This window comes from Mytilus edulis, chromosome 13 (genome assembly GCF_963676685.1).
Source record: "Mytilus edulis chromosome 13, xbMytEdul2.2, whole genome shotgun sequence".
NCBI classification, from domain to species: Eukaryota; Metazoa; Mollusca; class Bivalvia; order Mytilida; family Mytilidae; genus Mytilus; species Mytilus edulis.
Genome location: NC_092356.1, coordinates 66190005 through 66215159, shown reverse-complemented (window position 1 = coordinate 66215159; position 25155 = coordinate 66190005). Strand labels below are relative to the sequence as shown.

The 25155-nt window shown below is 32.2% G+C and overlaps 1 protein-coding gene across 1 annotated transcript; it reads right to left on the bottom strand.

The window, feature by feature from the left end:
- Positions 1-1018: 1018 nt before the first annotated feature.
- Positions 1019-18646, bottom strand: LOC139500619 (putative leucine-rich repeat-containing protein DDB_G0290503). The gene is made up of 12 exons (XM_071289369.1): positions 18531-18646; positions 14493-14577; positions 13615-13786; positions 10673-10810; positions 10163-10309; positions 9236-9355; positions 8455-8530; positions 6645-6755; positions 4706-5906; positions 3310-3860; positions 2470-2681; positions 1019-1371 (listed from the first exon to the last, which is right to left on the bottom strand). The coding sequence occupies exons 2-12, from the start codon at positions 14560-14562 to the stop codon at positions 1284-1286; spliced, it is 2886 nt and encodes a 961-aa protein (XP_071145470.1). The 5' UTR covers positions 14563-14577; positions 18531-18646; the 3' UTR covers positions 1019-1283.
- Positions 18647-25155: the final 6509 nt, after the last annotated feature.

Here is a 25155-nt window from a genome sequence, read left to right as displayed (position 1 = left end):
TTCTATTTTTGTAATTAGCAATTATTAATTGTGTATTTATTTGCAGCAGATTCACCAGGGAATGCTTATCATGTTTTCTCTTGTAAATATATCTCTTCATGGTAAAGTTAATATTTGAATACTTCCAAGATAGTCGTGTTGCTCATGTTATTACAAACCCAGTAAATAGTCTTATTCGGTAGGTCACATTCGTGGTGAAAAGTGGATTGTAGTTACGATGTAAGGAACATATCCAATATCATCTGTGAAACGGTTATTCCAAAACGGTCAAAATGAACTCACGGTAAGTTGTACACATTTTAGTTGACATTGACATCATTGTCAGATATCATAGTTGGATTATATAATTCTTTAAAAGTGAATTTTTATATTAAGGACCATCAACTTAAAATCAATAGGCAGTAAAGCAGCCGAGACAATTCAGCGTGTGCATATTTGTTGTTATGTCCTTTGACTCGGTATTTATATATCTAGCCTTTGTGTTATTGTGCGATAATCATTGTTTTGTATTCTTGTTTTTCATATTTATTGATGTGCTCTGCCTTTAACATTGACATTAAAGCGGGAGATTTGGCATGCCACAAAATAAGGTTCAACCCACCGTTTGTTTCTTAAAATGTCCACAGATAGTCCAGTACCAATTTAGGAAAATGGCCATTGTTATATTATGGTTCGTTTCTGTGTGTGTTACATTTTAATGTTTTGTTTCTGTGGTGTCGTAGTTTTCATCTTATATTTGATGCGTTTCCCTCAGTTTTAATTTGTAACCCGGATTTGTTTTTTTCCCAATCGATTTATGAATTTCGAACTACTGTTGCGTTTATTTGCCTACAAACCCGTCTTCTTTTCTCGAATATGACATTACTACTTTTGTACTGACATTAACAACACTGTGGATGACACATGAAAACATAATGTTAAACAAAAACATCTATACTAAACACTAAGAAAAGTTCAAGAGCTTAATATGAACTCCTTGGTAGAGGGTTGCTGGTTTCATTGAATCTAATCACAGATGACGATTGATACATTTGTATGATTAAGCATAAAAGAAACCTAATACAAAAAGCAGATAGTTTGTATCGGATATGAATTCCTCCTAATATATTCTCAACAATAACTTCCAAATGTCGTATGCATACAATTGTTAAAGAAACAACACACAATCTATTTAAGAAATACTGTTTCATGTAAGACTTGAACTTTAACGAAATAAAATAAGATGTGTGATAACACCTTGTCTATTGATATTTTATATTAGTAACTGTATACGAATTACGTCGTTACGGCTCTATATCCTTCTCTGTCACGCCTTTAAAGCATAAGTCATCAAGTACTCTATCAAAGTACGTATCATCAGGAAAACCAAACCTGAAAATTCATACAGGGAACTTATTAGATTATAGAGATGTTTCATTTATCAGGGTTGTGTGCGTGTAAACAGTTAACATATGAGTTGTATTTAATGACAAATATATTAACCAAACCCAAATGTACACCAAACGTTTACCATAACTTTACATGTAGAACCGTGTGACGTTTTGCGCAATGAATATTACTTGTCTCCAGGTGAATATAATTTGTATAGTAAAACCTACTAGATTGATACCAATATGGAATAACATCTATTCCAGTTCTGTGTCGGAATTTTAAGTTTCGTTTAATTTGGTACCCAACACTTTCACTAAAATTAATTTGGCTTGTTTAATTTTCTTAAAATTTTGACACAGTATTTACTTTGACCCTTTAACAAAAATATATATAAATTTCAAAAAATTTTAACCAACCATTTCATCAGAAAAATTACACTGGTTATATAGCAGTTTGACAAACACCAATTTTGATCACTGAGAAGCTTAATATTCCTTTTACAACACAACGTAATTAAAACGTTAAGCTGACTTTACAGAGTTGTCTCCCTGTAGTGTTAGGTACCACCTTAAACTAGTTGGCATGGTAACCCAGTACGTAAGGAGACCTATTTACAGTTCTATGCCTTTGAGTTACAAGGTCTCTGATAATAAATGAATATTTGAATACACTAGATAGTTTTCCTCAATCCCAGGTCGATAAATTTCTACAATAATGAAAACTACAACCAAAAGTAAAATATTACACTTTAATATTTATACATGGTGATCTCTTATAGTAATACAAAAGAAAACTCTATACTAGCACTATTTTGAGAATAAGAAAAAAAACTGTAGACTTAAACTAAGAGAATAGAATTGAGAATGGAAATGGGGATTGTGTCAAAGAGACAACAACCCGACCATAGAAAAAACAACAGCAGAAGGTCACCAACAGGTCTTCAATGTAGCGAGAAATTCCCGCAACCGGAGGCTTCCGGCAGCTGGCCCCTAAACAAATATATACTAGTTCAGGGATAATGAACGCCATACTAATGTCCAAATTGTACACAAGAAACTAAATTAAAATAAAATGTACAAACATGTATGTTTAACTTACGCAGCATTTGGCTCTGGATTAGTTTTATGACTAATATCATTCCAAATTACTCCAGTTTTTCCCGTTGTTCTCGATGTTCCAATAGTAAATACCAATCGTCTATCAAATGCTTTTTTCAATAGCTTTACAACCAACTGACCTTTCGTGTTATTTGGAAGATATGCTCGTCTTGTTATTCCTTCAAAGAGTCTCCCAGGATGTGGATGCTCTTCCTGCAAAAGAAAAAAAACCAACTTTAATACGAAAAATAAGTAAACCGGTTACACTTTGAAGTGAGCGAGACGGGGTGTATCCACAGAATGATTATTTTCTGCTGTGCATTCATGTCTCCATGTAATATAGACTCAGTTAAATATAACGGTATCTAATAGGAGATACTTGGTAAATGTAGATCCGACGGCTGTAGATTAAAGACCACGTAAACGTCTTTCATGAGTTGGGACACAGACTGCTTCAACAATAATGAATAAAAATTAAAAACCTTGAATGACTGGTTTTATGTAACACTTTGTTCTAGGAAATATTGGATGTCGCGAAAAACTAGTTTTAATATTTCAAATTATGTTTTGTTAATGCTAAGGTATAATGTGAAGATGCTAGCATATAACTATTCAATTTGGATATACTAAAGCCAAACAAAAGGCTTATTTTAATTCATTTGATTGCTAGAAATTGTCATGTTTGTAATTATATTTCTTTCGATGTCGTCTTTCTGGTGTCGGCAGTATCTTTGTAATAAAGTGTACAATGTGCTGCTACTCCTCGAAATATGAGTTATTGAACGGCAGGTATTTTCTGACTACGTTATCATGGTTATAATATTGGTAAATAATTACTTACTCCTTGTATACCTGATGGTATTACATACACTATTTCAATAGTGTCTGTATCAGGAAAACCACACAGTGAGGAACTTTTGATATTAGTTTCCATTCTTCCCTGGGGCTGTATCCCTGTTTGACTTCCCTGTATACCACCACATTGTGGACATGTTGGTTCATTCTTAAAATGGTGATCAATACAAGCGGAACAGAACAAATGGCCGCATTGAAGTTTTTTGGGTTGCATCATGGTGTTCCAGCAAATACTACAGACTTCTGAGTTTCTACTATCCATTCGAGTTCTGACACGCAATTGCGCTGCACGTACGTTTGTGCTTTTAGAAAATGGTTTAAGATTTTGTCTTCCCGGTTCTTGTTTACTAACATAACGCTTTCCAGATTTGATAAAAGCTTTTGCAAATTCTTGTCTGATCAAACTAATAAGAGCATAGTTTTTATCTACAAAATATATTTCAAGTAAACTTGACGTATTATTTCTGATTCTGCTGTACTCTTCTATTGCTTTGCAGTATTCTTTAGCACACATATCTTTAGGAATTGGGGAAATGCCTGTAACAATAAAAATATTGTTATTAAACGATTTTAATTTTCTTCTTTGCCTAAATAATGTGTTATCTGTAACGTAGATTAAATTATACTCATACTTAGTATTGGGAATCCCTGTCTTGAATAAGATATCATGAGGTTTATACTGTAAAACTCTTACTACAGTCAAACATCAAGCCTACATTTTTATTATAATTTTGAAAAGTATACATATTACACAAATAATGGGGGAGAGAATTAAAGTAACTCCAAATTTATTAAAAATATTACTTCCTTGTTAATCAACAATTTAAAAGAATCGCATGCTTATGACAAGTACAATACGTTTATAAAATTGAGAATGGAAATGGGAAATGTGTCAAAGAGACAACAACCCGACCTATATATTCCAATAGATGTTTACAATTTATTTTAATACAAACAGAGACGAGAAAAAAAAATAGAATTTATTGCAAGTATACCAAATCATTTAAAGATATGCGAGTTTAGTTTGTCACATCAAATTACAGACCTGCTTATCTCTAGCAATGTGAAATTATTCTAAACTGTACAGTTCACATGTCAGCAATATTCTACTTAAAACAAAAAGACAACTATGAAAATTTCTTGTACATGATATATATAACCATGGTTTATTTCAAGTGTGGATTGTTTGTTGATTCGTGTATTTCATTATACCAAATACTCCATGTGTTTTTGAATTGATGAACATCATTACAATGTCAACCGTATGACATTTTACTAGGAACGTTAGTTAGATATGTGTATTTTAAAAGCTATATTCAAGGACATGATTCTTTTCTTTTACTACAACAGAAATGCTATTTTGTCTCAGTACATATGTATACCTGTGCTGACAAACGGTAAGGCGATTGATTTCATCCGCAACTTGTCCGCTTCTACAAGGCAACACATGATAGATTGTTTTAAATCTAAAGCACATTTGTGTTTTTCGTTTTCTCTATAATCTTGCCATCTAGGCTCAGCGGTGTGTATAACGTATTTGTAATATAGGTTAGTAGATGACGATGACACGCACGTGCCTACTTTCAATGTACCATAGCGTCTACTATTGTTTTCACACTCATACTTATACTGTTTTCTTGCAGCCTCATACACAGGTGCAGAATTTCCATAACGAAAAGACATGTTTTCATTGGTGGCTTTAACTATGCATTCTACCTCTAGGTTCAAAATACTTCCAAAGTAAACTTTAACATTTATTCCCTCGGCAGTAGTAAACACGCAATTTGCGGGGATTTCATCGTCGTAGCGGACATCGTTCATTGAGAAACTTCTAGATGCAAAGTGATTTGTTGAAATGTAATCTATTTCTTTTGATTTAAACACGTCAATATTATCTGAATCTGGTATGTCCTTATCCTTTCTTTCTTCTAGAATTTGTTGATTTATGTTCAGAATCATTTCTAAACGTTGCTTGGCTCGTGTCAGAATGGACAATTCGTCTCCATATAATTGAATGACGTTGTTATTTATCTGACAATAAATAGTAGGAAATTCTTCAGCAATAACACCTTTAGTTACATCTTGTTGCAAGGGTTCGACATAATGTACCGTCACGTGTTCTAACCATAACAGTTGTTGCAGATGAGATATGATGATATCTTCATTCTTTTGTCTTTCAGCTGGCGATTTGAGTTTGAGTTTTAAGTTAGTACCATCATACGAAGCATGTTGGAATATGTCATCTTTACAGAAGAACTTGAGTTTGTCATAGTCATCTGAACTCATTTCGAAAGAAACCATTGTTTGATTACTTTCATCAGACGAATTAGAATCTGACTGTGTCTCATTGTGAGTGTGACCCAGTGACCAGGACAGTGTATCCCCAGCAAATGTTATCATGTCATTGAGAAATTGCTGGACATCATTCACCATTTCTTGAGAGGAACATATCAAAATCAACCTATCACTTTTCCTCTTTAATTTGACATCAGGATATTTTTGGAGTACAGAGTTGGAAATGACTTTTTCACCCACATACTGTAATATATCTTTATTTACTTCACTACTCATCAAATGTGTCGTCTGAAAATAGCAGGTAATAACCACCAATTTGTGACACGCTATCATATTGTAAAGCAGTAAACATATATTCTTAAACTGCAACCTAAAGGTACATCTAGTTTGTTTTCTTATATCAGCGTCAATTGAACATCGACTGTTTAGTATGCAGTGTTTTTTATTTTGAACATTACTCGCATTTATACTGGTACCTTTTGCTAGCTATTATTCGTGTGTTTCTTTGTCCTATATGTTATCCCATTTATTTGTATTTTAGTCCTGTCACGTAATGTTGTCATTTAATGTTATATTTACCATTGCCATACAAGGAGGTTTGGCATGCCACCCAACCAGGTGCAACCCACCATTTATTTCTTAAAATGTCTTGTACCAAGTCAGGACAATGATCATCATTATATTATAGTTCGTTTCTGTGTGTGTTACATTTTAAAGTTGTGTTTCTGTTGTGTCGATGTTCTTCTCTTACATTTGATGTGTTTCCTTCAGATATAGTTTGGAAACCGGCTGTTGCTTTTATTTATAAAGGCCTTTACTCTTATTTTTGGATTTGAAAGTTTGGCGGTTTTCTTACAGTGGTGATATTAATGTGTTCGAATATATATCTTATCTCAGAATGCAAAGGGCGTCTTTGTCTACGATTATGATATATTAAAATAAACATTTATTGTGTTTATTTCCACGCAAATATGAATTAGGAATGAGAGTTATTCGAGACATACTTAAAGTTATTTATTAACTTACCTCATGGAGATCATCTTGGTCTGTTGTATATTCACTTTCTCTTTTTTGTCCTTCGAAAATGGAGTGAAAATCATTGAGATACTTGTCGATTTCCACTTCTTTCTCACTCAACTGTGCAAAGATGAAAATTATGACAGAAATATAGACTTGATTTTCATATGATCAAGACATAATTGTTCAATAAGTTTAACTGAGAGCTGGACCTGGCATACCAGTAACTGGAAGTAGTTCTTTGTTAATTTATGTATCATAGGTTGTTTTGCCTAGTTTTTTTGGGGGGGATCGAGATCACACTAAACATGATTAACCAGGCAGCGTTTATGGCATTCGGGTTTTTTTTTTAAATTCTGGTCTGGTTGTTATCTCTATGACACATTCCTCATTTTCATTCTTTTTTTACGTACTTGTCAAGCATTGGATTAGCAAGGTCACATTACTCAAAAATAATGTTTGCTTTATTTTGATAGTATTTTCAGAGTTCATAATGTCCAATTGTTAATATTCAGGGTTAATTGTTTTTGAAACGTCTGTACATCCTTGCAATAATATTTATGTGATTGAAGTTATAGGTATTAGTACCATCGAAAGAAGGGTATATGTGCTTATAATTATAAGAAAAAAAAATATTAATGTACAAGATATATGATCGACGGGAAATTTTAATCATATTCTTTAAATATAGAAGCGGAACCTACTGTATATTGATCTATATATCTCTGATATAACGTCAAATTTTGTGAGCCGCCTTGAAGTATCGTGGCAGCTTGGTTCCCTACGATGAGGGTAATGTTTGGTGAATCACCGGTTGGATCAAGTCAAAGGGTATGAATGTGCAACCGGCAAGCCACTCAACATAGCTCGTTTGTGAAGTAGCACTTCAATATACAGCTCAGTCTTTTAGTCTTGCACCACAAAACTAGGTTCAAATGTATATTAGCATTGGGCTTCTTTTGTCCATGAATGCGTTTTGTGTGGTAGATGACCTATTTTCATATGTTTATTTAAAGGACAAAGTAAATTTGTGGTTAACTTGCTCCTTTGTAAAGACCATAAATATAACTTTGACAGCCATAATTAATTATTTCACATTTAAACATGCTTGTTCATACAAAGTGGCACAGGTTGGGAAGAAGTGGAGTACATGTTTGTCATTATAATGAGGACTGATACCTGCAAAACACAGGCATAACGGCATTGTATATGCTATAGTCACATTTTGATTTTCTTAACTAACAAGAAATTTTACAATCCTCGTAATCACAACAAAGATACAAACATAAAACATGCACTTTCATATAAAGAAAATAGAAGAGGGACGAAAGATACCAAAGGGACAGTCAAACTCATAAATCTAAAACAAAATGACAACGCCATGGCTAAAAAAGAAAAAGACAAACAAACAACAGCACACATGACACAACATAGAAAACTAAAGAATAAACAACACGAACCCCACCAAAAAAACTGGGGGTGATCTCAGGTGCTCCGGAAGGGTAAGCAGATCCTGCTCCACATGCGGCACCCGTCGTGTTGCTTATGTGATAACAAATCCGGTAAATGGTCTAATTCGGTAGGTCACATTCATGAAAGGGAAGGGGATTGTAGTTACGACGTAGGGAACATAGAAGTTATGCAACCAACAGTCAATCAGTCTAAGAATAAAGATTTGTTTCTGGATATTGCTATAATTAATTTTGTTTTTGGTGTTATTAGCTATCTAACGTCTGTATTCGGTATTGGATTTTCAAAATAATTTGGTCTCCATCTTTTATAATCAACTGGAGTACATATGAACCGTTAATTTTAGTACCTTTTTCTTCCCTATTTCTAATTCCTCTGTCATTATGCTTATCACTTTTTGAAGTTGTCTGTTTTCTTCTTTCTCTCTACATGACAAAAAATATTGTACATTCAAAAGTAATAACTTCATCTTTCTGCTCAAATAAGTAAAATTTCCAAAATTAAATACGGAGTGCCTCATCAAGACTTTAAACAGAAGACTTTCTTATAATCACAAAGAAACAACAACCGAATGCAGTCATTGTCTGATCCTTAAATTTATCGATTGTGCCATTTGACAGTTAATTTAATTTTAAACATATTTATTTATAGTGGATTGGGAAACAAGTTATGCAACTTATATTAACCCCTTTCCACTTTGCGGGTGCAAGTGCTGCCTTGTAGCGGCATTAGCCTACGCTTTTTCGAAATCTACAAGGGTGTCTCTAGAAATATGACTCTCTTAAACGGGTCAGCCATTTATCGTCCCCTTCCGACAGACTATCATCGTTTCCTCAAGACAGTTGAGGGAATAAAAAAAATGACATTCCTAGAAATGTCGAGAAAATCTGTCATCATCCTGAAATCCTGCTTTTATTTCAACAAGCAATGTGTGCAGTACTTACAATCCATTGTAGTGTTAAGTGGCTGTTTAAATATATGCACATTACATTTTCGTCGGAGTTCAGTATTTTTTGTGATTTTACTTTTTATGTTTGTGATAATGTGTGTGTAGTTTTTTGTTGTTTGTTTTCGGGGTGATGGGCTGAGACCGAGGAAGGTAAAATATTGATAATTAAAAATGTACTTACCTTCTGTAAAAGTCTGTTACTGTTTTAACTTGGTTATTAGCTTCTACTGCTTCGGTTTTTACTTTTCGTAATTCAATATCATATTCACTCCTTTGTTCACATAAATCTTTCGATAACTCCCTTAAAAGTAATACATACAATTAAGAGTTTTGTATGGCGTTCATTACCACTGAACTAGTATATATTTGTTTAGGGGGCAGCTGAAAGACGCCTCCGGGTGCGGGAATTTCTCGCTACATTGAAGACCTGTTGGTGACCTTCTGCTGTTGTCTTTTCTGTGGTCGGGTTGTTGTCTCTTTGACCCATTCCCAAATTCCATTCACAATTCTATATGTACTATATTTTGAAAATATGCAATTTTTCAGAAACACGGAGAAAAGCGATTATTTGTTTGGACCCAATTACTCAAAATTAACTCAGAAATAAATTTATTACTTTCTTTCTATATTGAACAGATATGAAAACCCCCTTTCTTTGAATGTGATCTTAACTTGTCCACTTAACTGAATGATTACTTAGAGTTTTGTTTTTTATTTTTAATATTTGTTCATATTTTCAAACCTTTAAACACAATTTGACTAATTTAAAAATAAAGAGATGCCTACGATACAACTTTGTTTTTACCAACGGAAAAGATGAAAATAGCAGATTACTGCATGAATTCCACCAAAGAACAAAACTTGATTCATCAATTTTCAAACCATCAACGAACTAAAAAATTAAACGCAGAATTTAGGGAGAGTCCGGAGAGCCGACAACCTTGCTTCGGCAGTTGCAATACCATATGGAAAGATGTGAATAATTTAGCTTGACAGAATGTGTACCTAATCTTGTTCTTTTGTTAACGTTCCATTGTAGTAGTTAATAATATAGAAAATGGTATCAATAATTTGTAACGAAATACTAATAATCTGTCTTCAAACTCACCTTTGCAACTCTTGATATTTGTCTGGTACGTTCAGAAGTTCTGTTTTTGTTTCGTTTAGTTCTAACACTAATTTCTTGATTATTGCATCATATTCCCTTTCTTGTTCAATAACCTTCTTTGATAATAAACATTTTTCTTTGGTTTCCCTGATTGAATAATAATCTTGATCAATTAAATGCAAACAAGTTCTATAGTATTAGTTTGAAAAAACTATACACATGCTTTCAGTATCTGCTTTTGTTTTAAACAAAGTGCACATATATATAAACTTCTAACATGGTATTATAACAACTAAAATCTATACATATATATAGTGAATCAAAACAGACATGAAGAAAAAAAAATTTTTGATTTTTTTTTGTTTTTTTTTAAATAATAAGGAGATGTTATATTATTGCCAATGAGACAACTATCCACAAGATACCATAAATACTGTCAATGTAAGAAACAGACGGCTAACATACTGTTTTTAACCCAGTACCGGATTTCCCCATTTTGAATATACTTACAAGTGATGTTTGTCTATCAGCTGCTGGTGGTTGCTTTCCGTTTCCTCAAGTTTTGTTTGTAACGTTTTTATTCTCTTATTGGAATCTTCTGAGTGTTGTCTTAATTTGTCTGAAAGTTTTTCATTATCTTCAGTTTCCCTGTTAAAACAATGATTTTGATCAAAGTCGTTGTCAACTACTTAAAAGTAAACATTTTGAATACAACGACAAAAAGAAACTTGGAAACTATACTAGTCCTAATAGTTATATCTTTTCAGATGATGTCGCAAAGATATCAAGAAAAAAAGTTTATGTCATGCATGTTATTATTACATGTAACTTAAGATATATTAACAAAAAATATAAAAGGGTGTTTTAATCATACAAAATTGAAATACAACAGATACATTTCATACAATAAGATCTCTCTTTAAAAAGTAACATCACAAAAATACTGAACTCTGAGGAAATTTTAAAAAGGAAACTTCCTACTAAATTAGCAAAATCTAAAGCTCAAATATATCAAACGAATGGATAACAACTGACATATTCCTGACTTGGTACTTAAAATTGAGAATGGAAATGGGGAATGTGTCAAAGAGACAACAACCCGACCAAATAAAAAACAACAGCAGAGGGTCACCAACAGGTCTTCAATGTAGCGAGAAATTCCCGCACCCGGAGGTGTCCTTCAGCTGGCCCCTAAACAAATATATACTAGTCAAGTGATAATGAACGCCATACTAATTTCCAAATTGTACACAAGAAACTAAAATTAAAATAATACAAGACTAACAAAGGCCAGAGGCTCCTGACTTGGGACAGGCGCAAAAATGCGGCGGGGTTAAACATGTTTGTGAGATCTCAACCCTCCCCCTATACCTCTAACCAATGTAGTAAAGTAAACGCATAACAATACGCACATTAAAATTCAGTTCAAGAGAAATCCGAGTCTGATGTCAGAAGATGTAACCAAAGAAAATAAACAAAATGACAATAATACATAAATAACAACAAACTACTAGCAGTTAACTGACATGCCAGCTCCAGACTTCAATTAAACTGACTGAAAGATTATGATTTCATCATATGAACATCAGGCACAATCCTTCCCGTTAGGGGTTTAGTATCATACCATCATAACATATATGAGAAGAACATAACCCGTGTCATGCCAACAACTGTTTTTAGAATAAATGTGTTTAGTTCCGATGCAAAGACCTTATCAGTGATTCAATATTAACGCCAAAATATGCAATCTTTAATGACTTGACAACAGTATCGTAATTATATCCCTTCTTAATAAGTCTATTCAAAGGTTTTGTAAGTTTCTGAGGTGAATACTGACACCTTTGTGCTTTATAAAGAATATTACCATAAAAAATTGGATGTGAAATACCTGAACGTATTAGAAGTCTGCATGTTGAGCTATATTTACGAATGATGTCTTTATACCGATGATAACATTTAGTAAATGTTTTGACTAGTTTGTGATATCGAACACCTTGGTGTAATAATTTTTATTTTATTTTATTTATTTTATTTAACAATTATTGTATTGACCCAGACACAATTTCTATAATGGGCAAAGTCCAATATTTCAGTAAATTATTACAATGAATACAGTATTATAAATTGATACATGTATTTTATAATTGTGAATATAAAATCTTATTTCTATAATCCAGACATTTACGTAATACGAACTAGTCTGTTCCATTCTTATACGAAACTTGCTTTTTTTTCAAATGTAACACTTCATATTTATCAGATTGTCACCATAACTTGTAGGTAGTATGTCTCATATAGTAGTTTGAAAGCTTGTTCTATGGAATATTCTTAACACTTCAATAAAAAGTAAAATCACAAAAATATTGAACTCCGAGGAAAATTCAAAACGGAAAGTCCCTAATCAAATGGCATAATCAAAAGCTCAAACAGTGATCTTTATCTTTTACCTCACTCTATTTACGTATATTCTTAACTCGTTCATTATATATGTTTGTATAACGAGATGAATCTGTACAACTTTCTTTAAAAAAAATATCATGGTGAGCATACATACAGATCAGTGGAAAATTTTCTTCTGCGTATTGACAAAGGAGTATGTTCAGTAAGACCCCTTTTTGGCCCCAAAATATAGCAGTTTTAGAAAATTGGGAAAATGTAATCTTTAAGCTATATTTTGGAAAGTAAAATGTTTCTGCTACATAAAAATGAGCTGTTTTTGACAATACAATGCACAAATATCGCGTTCTATCATCATGAAGTCATGCTAAATTACTGAAATCTTCAAAATTTTTGCATTTTGGTTAATTTTTAAACGGTTTCCGTCTAAAATGAAAGTGGCCGCATTCGTGTTCATTCATGATATTGAAATGTAAGTTGTATTTGATGATAATACAAAACATATATAAAGGTTGAGGATGAAAACGGATGCGGCCACTTTCATTTTTGACAAAAAACATCTGAAAAGTGACATTTTTTGGCATATCAGAGTGTTTTTAATTACTAAATCAGTTAAGATCTTTCATATAAACTAATCGAATCGATTGAAATAGACACTTAAGTGTTTAAAAAGTGTCCTCAAACTTCCGTTAGATGAACCTGAAATTTGAGGCTAAAATCGGCCCTTACCGGACCTACTCCTTTGTCACTTGTCTGCTACACTGTACTTAAAGTAAATATCAGTTCTTGCTTTTGAAATGACCTGCAATGTTTTAAATTTTCTTATTAAAAAGTAAAACCTCATTTTCAATTCCTTAACAAAGTAATCGAAATTCCTAAACTAATAGTTGGACTTGATTTTATACAGAAAATAAATTGTCTATGTTTGAGATTTTTTCCCGCTTGGTAACGTAATAATACAGATAATAAACTTTTTTTTTGGTTATTTTCTCATTATTATGTCCAGTGTTAAAACTAATAGGTCTGAGAACAATAATGTTACAAAAAAAAAACACCTTTTAAGTCTATCTTGTAAAGCCTCAAGTTTCTTCTCAGCAATTTCTGTCCGTCTTTCTGCTTCATATTTTGCCTGTCCCTCCTCTGCGTACGTTGCTTCAAGATTCTGTAGTTTCTTTACTAATTCGTTGTTGGTAGCTTCTAATTGTTTTGTTTCGTTTTCGGATATGACTGTGAAAAATATAGGTGAATTGTACACATCATTATTCAAGTTCTAAATGATTTTTCAATTACATATCATATTAGGTGACTGTATCGGATGGTTGGTTGTAAAATCTATTCTATCTTAATACATATTTGTGTGATTGCTAATTAATTGTTAATGTTAAACTCCAGCTTTAATAATGGACGTTGACGATATCAGTATTTATTGGTAGATGAGTTTGGATTTCCTAAAGGGAAACACCGATCTTTAACAGGAAAACTAGTAATATCAGTCAGTTAATATTAGGGTCGAACGCATTTGCCGCGTCCGATATTCCAGTTAACATCCTTAGAATTGAAAGGCAAGTGGCACAGTCAACTGACTTCAACAAAGTTGCTTATATGAAATGGATACACACCTTTAACAGAAGGTGAGTAATTGCACTAAGGGGTTAACAGCATGAAATAATGATACAAAAAAAATATCCTAAAATGAATTGGAAAACTCCAAAGTCTCTGACAAAGGAAAACCTAAAACTAATTCTTTTAAAAAAATGATATAAGGGGTGCATACTGCCATTATATAGGTAAGATTCATTGAAAATTTCAATAAAAAGTAAAAAGATTTAAACGTGATGCTACTGATCTGTATTCTATTTTTTGTTTTCAGATTACAAAAGATAAGCAACGCTAATCATAAAAACGTACTATAAAGTTGTCTAATTAAACTTACCAGATGGTGGTGTCCATGTTTCATCCCGGTCATTGTCAGCACTATCATCCTCATTCGATACGTCAGACATCTCTTACTGTTCACACTTCATTAATAAAATATTAGCAATGAATTTATTCCTTTATTAACATAAAGTGTTTCGTTTCTTTAAGCTTAGCCCTTTACTGCTATAAATGTCGATATTTTTTTCATCCAAATGACAAAATGAAATAATTTATAAATATTTTTGTGAACTATGGTTTGTGTAAAATCCTGTTACTAAAAAGAAAGTATGTTTTAATTGTTTTCACAGGTTCCAGGATTACAATTTAATACGCCAGACGCGAGTTTCGTCTTCAGAAGACTCACCAGTGACGGTCAGATCACACTGGTTATGAAGCCAAACAAGCACAAAGTTTAAGGGCATTCCGGACCCAAAATTCCAAAAATGTTGTGCCAAATTATACGGCTTATGTAATCTATTCCAGAGGATTATACAAAATCCTTAGTTTTTCGAAAAATTCAAAAAGAAATTTATAAAAAATGATATTTTTAGGTATTGGCATGAATTGTCTATTTGTCATTTGCTCATCTACTTTTCATCAAATGGGTATCGTCGGCAGCCATCCTTTAACTTTAACAAAACTTCTCTTCTCACCAACTGAAACAGTAGTCCAGTCAATCTAGCATACATTTGACCCTAACCTTGAAGTAATTGCAACAGAATACTTTTAAGTTTTACTCTTTAGCATTATGACCCATATATACACAGAAAAAAACTCCCATAAAATCTCACTTGAGGAAAACTAAAAAATTACGATCTAAAATTCCTATGGAGATTTGCATTGAAAAGGGAGATAACTTTACCAAAAAAGGCAGAAATATCAATAAAAGTTGATACAAAATTATAGCTTTACCGCTTCTGTTCAACAGAATGTATTGATTCTTGATATCTTAGCCGTCTTAAGAGTATAACACACAACTTTAAAGGTGTTTTCGTATCTTTTAACAAGCAAAAATCTAGATTTTCTAATTAATTAATTGACCATTTATTGACTTTTTCAACATGTCATGGTAAAGAATCTCAAATTTAATTAAAAAAAAGTTAAGCATATATTCTTCTTTTTGTGGGTTAAACTTCCTTTAGATAAGGTAAATGCTGAACAGATATAATATACAGATATAAACAATATCAAATTTTTGCAATTTCTACAAGGAAAAATGCACAAACAAAAAAATAAAAATACCCATAACACATCGGTTTCATGAGCAGAAGATTATATAATTTAGTCAAATATGAACTTATAACCCCATCAAAGTATCATACTTTACATAAATGTTAAGAAAGTCAACCAAAATATAACATAAAAAGACTAATTTTTGCGGAGTTATCTCCCCTTCCAATGTTAATTTCCATAGGAAAATTAAAATGCTGATTTTGAGTTTTTCTCAAGTTAGATTTTATGGGACTTTTGATCTGTGTATATTTAGGGCTCAATGCTATAGATGAGAACTAAACCATTTACTGTTGCAATTAGTTTGAGGTTAAAACTTAGTTTGACTGGACTACAGTTGTACCAAATCTAGTTATAATCACTTTTGGGGTATCCAGTTAATCAAATAAATTCGATGCATTTGCTGGCTAACAAACATGTTACGATAGAAGTCAATGTATTGTTTTTCCATTATATATACTGTCCCTGTTTTCGTTTACCTTAGAGGTTGCTATTTTTTTAATGAAACTGTATTAGATAGAAAAAAACTGTTCATCTTCTATAGTTCATGCGTATGAACCATACAATGGTTAAAAATGGTCATTCTTGCTCGGCTGTTATTCAAATAAGGTGACATAGTTAGTTGCAAGTTTGCAAAATAGCGTCCTTCCAACAATTTATGAAACGAAGACCGAGAAACAACTGTTAAAGTTAGATTTGAAAAAAAACAATTGCAAACGTTTATTTTCTATATTCTCATGTTTATATAGACTCAAGCTGGCAGCCATTTTTAGCAGCCAATCAAAAAAGCAGCTACTTTCAAGCAGCCAAATTGACAATTTGTTCTAAAAACAGAAAAACTGTATCAGACTCAAATGTTCCAAAAATCTCAAAAACTTAGTTAAATATGATTACCAGTGGAATTAAAAAAATTCACAGCCTCTAGTGATTCTCAAATGCATTCAGTCTGTATTAAATGCCAATAATGATAGCAGCCACTTTTTGTGTTAGATACCATAATAGTGATTTAGGCAAAGATTGGTTTGATTTGGCCTAGTAGTTACTGTTAAACTAAAAGCAGGTTATCCAACTAGTAACTATACTTACAATATTAAAGTAGTTACTGAAGAATTGTCACCATTTGAGATTGTTTTTTTTCTCTCACATTTCTTTTAAAGACTTATATAGTGAATCCCTACGTTCTTTTTTAAGCTATGGCGGCAATTGCTGCCATGGCGGCCTTGTTGGTTGGATGGCAGGGTCAGCGGATACATGTTTTAATCAAGATACCCTTTTGGAAATTTTGGCTCAGTTAATTCTGTTTGGCCCAGTAGATTAGATGAGGAAGACTTTTGTGAAAGATTACAAAAAAATGCGAAAATTGTTAAAAATTGACTATGAAAGGCAATTACTTCTTGAGGGACTATTTACAATTTTGATCATATTGACTTATTCGTAGATCTTACTTTTCTGAACATTATTGCTGTTGACAGTTTATCTCTATTTATAATAATATTTAGGATAATAACCCAAAACTGCAAAATTTCATTAGAATTATCAATTCTGGGGCAGCAACCCAACAACATGTTGTCTGGTTCGTCTTAAAATCTCCGGACATATAGATGTTAACCTGATGAACAATTCAATCCCATGTCAGATTTGCTCCAAATGCTTAAGTTTCAGAACTATAAGCCAAAAACTGCAATTTCTCCCTATGTTCTATTTTAACCCATATCGGCCCTGTTGGATGACAGGCGGGGTCATTGGACATATTTTTAACTACATCATAATGATGATTGAGGAGAAAAGTTTTGTAAATGATTAAAAAAAATAACGAAATTTTGTTAAAAATCGATTATAAAGAGCAATAACTCCTTAAGGGGTCAATTGACAATTTTAAATATACTGTCTTAAGTAGATCTTACTTTGCTGAACATTATTGCTGTTTACAGTTTATCTCTATCTATAATAATATTCAAGATAATAACCCGAAACTACAAAATTTCCTTAAAATCATAAATTACGGGGCAGCAGCCCAACAATGAATTGTCTGATTAGTCTAAACAATTCAGAGCAGATGGATCTTAACCTGATTTACTTTATTATCTTATTACTCTAAATGCGTTAGTGCCAGAGATATAAGCCAAAAACTTTTTTTACCCCTATGTTGTGACCCACAATTCTGTGTTTATAAAATATGTCAATATTGCATGTTCGTAGTCACATACACTTTTTTTTATTTACCGAAACAATCACTTGTCTTCTTCTCACACCATCACAATCTTACATTGGACGCAGTTGGTATGTGTCGACCCTCTGATCTTTACTTTCATTGAAAACAGTGACATGTGTCTTTTCTTTGTTGTAAAAGTGTCCGTTCTGAAGTCTCTTAATCGCCTTAGTTATTTGGATAAGTACTGTGAATGAAATCTGTGAGAGTAGGAGTAGATAAAGAAACCAGCACACCCAAGCTTTACACTGTTAATTATTTAGGGTAACTATCAAACGGGTCGTTTAACCTTGTTGAATTATTGACATAATTATCTTAAAACAGTTTAACATTATCTATATTTTGTATTTGTTTTATTTGATATTGTGTTTTTCTCAAAAATGTAAATAAAAAAGGAAAGCAAAAAAGGAATCAAGATATTTTTGAACGACTTAAGAAAGATCGATCTCTCCGACATTTTTATTGATTGATCTTTATCAACGCAATTATGCATAACATTAAACGAAAGTAGATTTGTATGAAAGCAAAAACAAAATATAATTTGGTAAGAGATTTCGAAATTTTATAAGTAAAATATAACAGCAAGGTGTCAAGTTTAATTCAATGAAAACTTACCTCAGAATCTTTCAGAACAGAAGGTTGAATTTCTTCGTGGCAAAACAAAGTTCTTTATACAAATTTAAATCCACAATGTATTTAGGTCAAATGTATTCTTATCCTTTCATGACGACGTAAGATATAGCTATATTTATCGTCGATAACATATACTAAATCAAATCAAATCATGGTATTGTAGTAAAATCAAAATATTGGATTGTTACTAAAACAAACATGACAATATTTACAAACACACAATAATTAAATTAATGATTCTTAAACATACGTACATATTCATTTTTAACATTTTCATTTCATTTATTTTTTATAAATCGTTTGAAAGTTAAAAACTGAAGATGTATAGGGAAGAGATTAAAGAGGGGGAGGAAACGAAATGCATAATAAGGGATGGAGATAAAGGCAAATAGTATGACGTTGTAGAATTGATATGAAAAGGAGCATATGTGAAAGAAGAGTAACAAAAGTCTATAGAAAGGAAGAAGATTACCATATATAAGGAGGAAAGAATAAAGAGCAAACGTTGTGAAGAGAAAGACAATTTATAGAAATAAATAGTTTTAATGTATGAGCGAGAGGCGGGTAGACATGTACGAGGAGGTAAAGGTAAGTAAGGCAGAGGAAGAGATGAACATGTAGGAGAATGCGAGGGCATACTGAGTACGAAAAGTATCGGAGTTATCTCAATCGTCAACAGAAAATAACAAACTGATTGTTTTTTTTTTTATAGTATTTGTTGATTCATTTATAATGTTATATAATAACTTGTCTGAAGATGACTAAACCCGAGTTAAACTGGACTATTTAATTGAAAATTGTTTTACCATTTTCAACATTTTTAAATAGATACACTGAACAAATATTCTGCCTTTTTTAGTTACATAATAAATTTATTGACTGGACCAATAGATCTTATGCACAAAAATAATAAAAGTGTCTTCATCACACCATTTTGGACATAAATTACTCGTGTCATATAATATTTTATCAGACTGTACTCAAGTATAGCTCGTCTATTGGGTAGCAATAAACAGTTTGGAAACTGGTTAGTCTTGTGTGGACGTAACGCGCGTTTGGTGTATTAGATTTCAAACCTGGTAACTTATGTTTGTAGCTATTATCCGTGTGTTTCTCTATCCTATATGTTCTTCCATTTATTTTTATTGTAGTCATTTTAATGTTATATTTAAAATTGCCATAAAAGCGGGAGGTTAAGCATGCACAAAACCAGGTTCAACCAACCAGTTTTTTCTTAAAATGTCCTGAACTAAATCAGGAAAATTGCCATTGCTATATTATAGTTCGTTTCTGTGTGTGTTACATGTTAAAACTGTGTTTCTGTTTTGTCGTAGTTCTACTCTTATCTCTAATGTGTTTCCCTAGGTTTTAGTTTGTAACCCGGATTTGTTTTTCCTAGTCGATTTATGAATTTCGAACTACGGTAAACTACTGTTGTCTTTATTCATAAATTGTGACATGGATTGAGAGTTCTCTTATTGGCACTCCTGTCACATCTTCTTATATCGTTATAGCGTTATATAACTCTTGATTTAACATTATTGATGCTATTTTATCATTTTCGAAGTGAAAATAATTTAACGTTTTTCTTCCGTTGTTGGCGTATAACTCTAATGATATTAGCATGTAAATACGTTGTTCCTGTGCTGTTAAGTACTTGACAGTTTTGAAGTATTTGGTTTAATCTCTTTATTTTAATTTTACTCACCAAATAAGGGAATAAAATGCCACTTAAAATAACATGATGATAACACTTGTGTTTGAATTCTAGGTTTACTTTTTTGTTGAAATTATAAAGAAACTGAGGTTAAACCTCCCTCATGCAAAGTTGAACCTAGATGGATAAGACTACTTGTTTGTCCTTTTCATATCTACAACTGTTTCGGTTCTTATACAATCGAATCAAAGCCGATCATATCAGAAAACGGGAGCTATGAGAGATCGGGTTCTGATTTGATTGATTCTTATACATCCTTGGATTTTAATATTCAAATGTGAGCGTTCCTGGTGAAGGCAGATCCAGAAAAGCGTTTCGGACGCTATACATATATATTGTGTTGCTTTCATATTCAATGTCTCAATCATGAAAGCGATAACAACCGAGCAAGTATGACAACTTTGTGGCAACTAAACACCATTATACATTTTCTATAAACTAGTTTTCCCTAAACGGTTGAACAAGTAAGGTGTATGGTTCTTGTGTTTTACATCACTTTTAAATGTAGAATTTGTGCTTCAAAGAATGATGAAATATGGATTCACCCCTTCATCAAAAACATACAAAAATGCATAAATCAAATTTACATTTTACTACAGAAAAAAACACTAGCTATAATTCCAATACACATGCAAGAAAAATCTTTACATCTTCCACATGAATCTGATCGTTGGTTTATCTTTTGTGTCGTCTGTTTGTGTTGGGGTTTTGTTGTTGTTGTTTTCAGTTGGTATCAAGGGCGGAGGTAGATTTTCGAATTTTTATTGAATGACATTATGGTCATTCAATATATTTTATCAATTTTGTTTAACATACTTGCGTTACTTGGTATAATTTATAACCCTTGTACCTTTGATAACTAATTGCAATACTTGAAAATAATGTATGAATTTGTATACTAGTAACACATACAAAAGTAGTAAAATCGAAATTTCGACACAACAAGTTAAAACTTTTTTCCTATATTTTATTTGTTTTTTAATAGTCACGATTTTACAATACCCCTACAATCACCAGCTGACTATGGTTGTCGGGGTAAACATTGAAAAATATGTACATAACTATCTATTTTGCCTTTTTAAATTCATATTCAAAATACAAGAATATAGTTATTGAAGACAATATTTACTCACACTCAAACTTTATCTCACTACTAACACACAGTCGCTACAATCTTACCATTAGTATGCATGCATCTGTGTATATAATGTAGAAATCAAAGATCAACTGCTTACTACATTATTATTAAAGTGTATATAGTGATAATAAATAATGAAAAAATGTATCTAAGCATTTGCTCTATTATTTTTGTTTGCAATATAAAAATCATTAGATTGGTATTGTTTTATTCTGGATTGAAGTCCTATTACACTAGGATCAATGTGTCTTAAAAGAGGAACGAAAGATACCAGAGGGACAGTCAAACTCATAAATAAAAAACAAACCGACAACGCCATTGCTAAAAAGGAACAAAAAACAAAAAACAGACAAACATACTGCTCTATGGTCGGGTTGTTGTCGCTTTGACACATTCCCCATTTACTTTCTTAATTTTAAACAATAGTACACATAACACAAGATAGAAAACTAAAGAACAAGCAACACAAACCACACCAAGGGTGATCTCAGCTTAACTTACATCTGAATATGGAGCTTTTAGCTATAATAATTAATAGTTGGGTACAATGGGTACTTATTGTGCAACCCTACTGGCTGATTTGTTTTTGTACTCGTATGAAGAAGAATTCATTCAGAACCTTCTAAAAGACAAAAAGCACCTTGAAAAATTCTTTAATTTTACTTTCCGATATATTGATGATGTTCTATCATTGAATAACCCATATTTCAGCCAATACTTACATCTCATATATCCCAGTGAACTTGAAATTAAGGATACTACTGATACTAGAAGGACTGCTTCATACCTTGATCTTTTCCTCAATATTTACGTAGATGGGCGACTTCACACGGAAATCTATGATAACGGGACGATTTCAACTTCCCAATTATCAATTTCCCATTTCTCAGCAGTAACATACACTCTGTCCCTTCGTATTGGTGGATCCATACGATGTGTCTTGTACCAAACTAGCTAAGGACATTTTTACCACATGGTAGATTGTGGTTTGTCATTATGTCGTCTGACGTGGTACGGTACTTGTCTATCCCAAATTCATGTATTAAGTTTAAATGTTTAATGTTATATTTGTAATTCTCATCGGATTTTTCAAATGTTTTGACGACTTTTTTATTATATTTATGTGTTATGGTAAAGAAAATTAATCAACGCCTTCATTTATTAGATTTGATTTTGTTCAACGTATTCAGTACGATATTTTATGCTTGAGGTTAGATTCAAAACAAACCGGACATAGCTTTATAATATAGTTAATTGCTACATTTAACTTAGTTTGCTATTAATAAGTATTGAAATGTGCATTGTTTTTAAATGCAATATCAGTATTTAGTTCAAATATAATCTTAAATCAATCCTAATTCTATCGTATTCATTCTAATGTGACGTCATTTTTCATTTTTTGATGAACTGTTTTACAAATTCAAATGACGTCATGTTTTCGTCATTTTTTACAGTTTCAAATATAACGTCACTTGGCGTTGAGGTTTAAACTTATTCGGATGTGCCTACTTTAAGTGTTGCAAATGTCTGGTTATGTAATGTATTTCAGTTGTTTCCTGTAATTAGTTAATACTTCAGTTTTATCATGTAAATCTTTTGTATAGATCTCTTTTTATAAAATTTGCTGTTTGCAAAAGTATAAATTATTCTAAATAATAGGAATGTTCTGGTTGCCGTTTTTGGCACAACTTTTTTTTAATCTTTTGGTCCTCGATGCTGTTCAACTAAGTACTTGTTTCGGCTTTGAAACTTTCGTATCTGGGCGTCACTAGTAGGTCTTGTGTGGACAAAATCCACTTCTGGCGTATCAAAATTTTGAACTTGTTGCCTTTTGTTGGCTGTTGTTGATTCTTTGTCAATTGTGCTCTCCAATTTATTTATATTGTAGTCCTGTGGTGTTGTGTTGTTATTTTGATGTTATATTTCACATGGTCATAAAAGTGTGAGGTTTGGCATGCAACAAAACCAGGTTCAACCCACCTTTGTTTTCCTTTAAAAATGTCCTGTACCAAGTCTGGAATATGGCCATTGATATATTGTAGTTCGTTTCTGTGTGTGTGTTTCATTTTAGCGTTGCGTCGTTTGTTTCCTCTTATTTTGTAGTGTAAATTCACATTGCGATAAGACGTGTCACGGTACTTGTCTTTCCCAAATTCATGTAATTGGTTTTGATGTTATATTTGTTATTCTCGTGTGATTTTGTCTGATGCTCGGTCCGTTTCTGTGTGTGTTACATTTTACTGTTATGCCGTTGTTCTCCTCTTATATTTAATGCGTTTCCCTCGGTTTTAGTTTGTTACCCCGATTTTATTTTTTGTCCATGGATTTATGAGTTTTGAACAGCGGTATACTACTGTTGCCTTTATTTATGTATGTCGATGAAACATTGTTTTGACATTAACCAAAGGCTATAGTTGTTTTATTATTAGACAACAGCTATTACATAAACAATGTAAAATAGGGAATTTCTACAACGAGTATTTAATAACATGACGTATACCCTGTGCAATAGGCTGTTTCTGACCTACGGAATTTTAAACAAAGCAGTATTAGAGTGCAATCTGAGTAAATACAAATGTACATGTGATCAACTTATATTGAATATCAAACCTTTAAAAATATTATATTAATAATCTATACATATATTTAAGAGATATATAATGAATTATTTGTTATGATAGTTGTTTCCATGAAAATTTGTCAGCTTTTAGCTCCTCATGATGTATTTTAAATAAAAAAATAAAAACCCCTGTTGTCCAAGTTCTTGTGTTTCACAATTGAAGCAGGGAATCAATGAAATTATTTTTAGAATTATCTACTTCAGAAATTTAACAAAACTATTATTATCGTTTGTTTTAGTTTTCATGCTCGATTTTCTACACTCAACATTGGTCATTGGGTAGAAATATCTGTATTTAATATTTGACTGAATTCCTTTTGAATCATGCTGATCATCCCTGCATCCTTATCAATAAAATGAATTTCTTTTAAACAAGTTTTGTAACCATTTCTTCTACTGCTTTACCATATTCCTTACAACATACTTCCTTGGGAATACCATAGATACCTAGAACATAATGTGGTTATCATTACAGAAAACAACTTTAGAAAAGGTGATTTCAGAAAAGTTATGGCAAAATCTAATGAACAAAGTGAACCCAAAATGGCTTCCTACGCAGAAAAAACAAAAACAGACCCTAAAACAATTGAGCCCGCAGACATGGTTAGTGTTAAACCTGTATTTATACAGGAAACAGATGTCTTTGGGTCAATATCGGATGGAGAGACTCTGAACAAATTATACCTGACTCACCCTGAAATGTATAAAGCTGTAGGTGAAGTAGTACCAGAAGGAACAATTACTGGTCTTCAAAGAATCCGAGGCTTATGGAGAATTTACCTCGATGACGAAGCTGAAAGAGATATTCTCATATCCAAATGCCTCAAACTTCGTGGTAAATCAATCTGGATTTACTCCAGAAATCCACGTGTAACTACACACGAAAACGTCATAGGTTTGGTAAAATTAGTGCACAGGTAATTTAAATAAAAACTTGATAAAAATCGTGTTTCCAAGATCCTAGCTAAACAATGTAATTATAAGTATTGATTGCTTCTTTTTTTAAACTTCATAGGGTTGTAAAGGCGTTGACCGTGCGCACATTTTTAGAATGAAGCGCTTCCGCGCTTCATACAAAATGTACTTCAGTAAACGCTTTTACACATTAATGAAGTTACAAAAAGAAGCATTC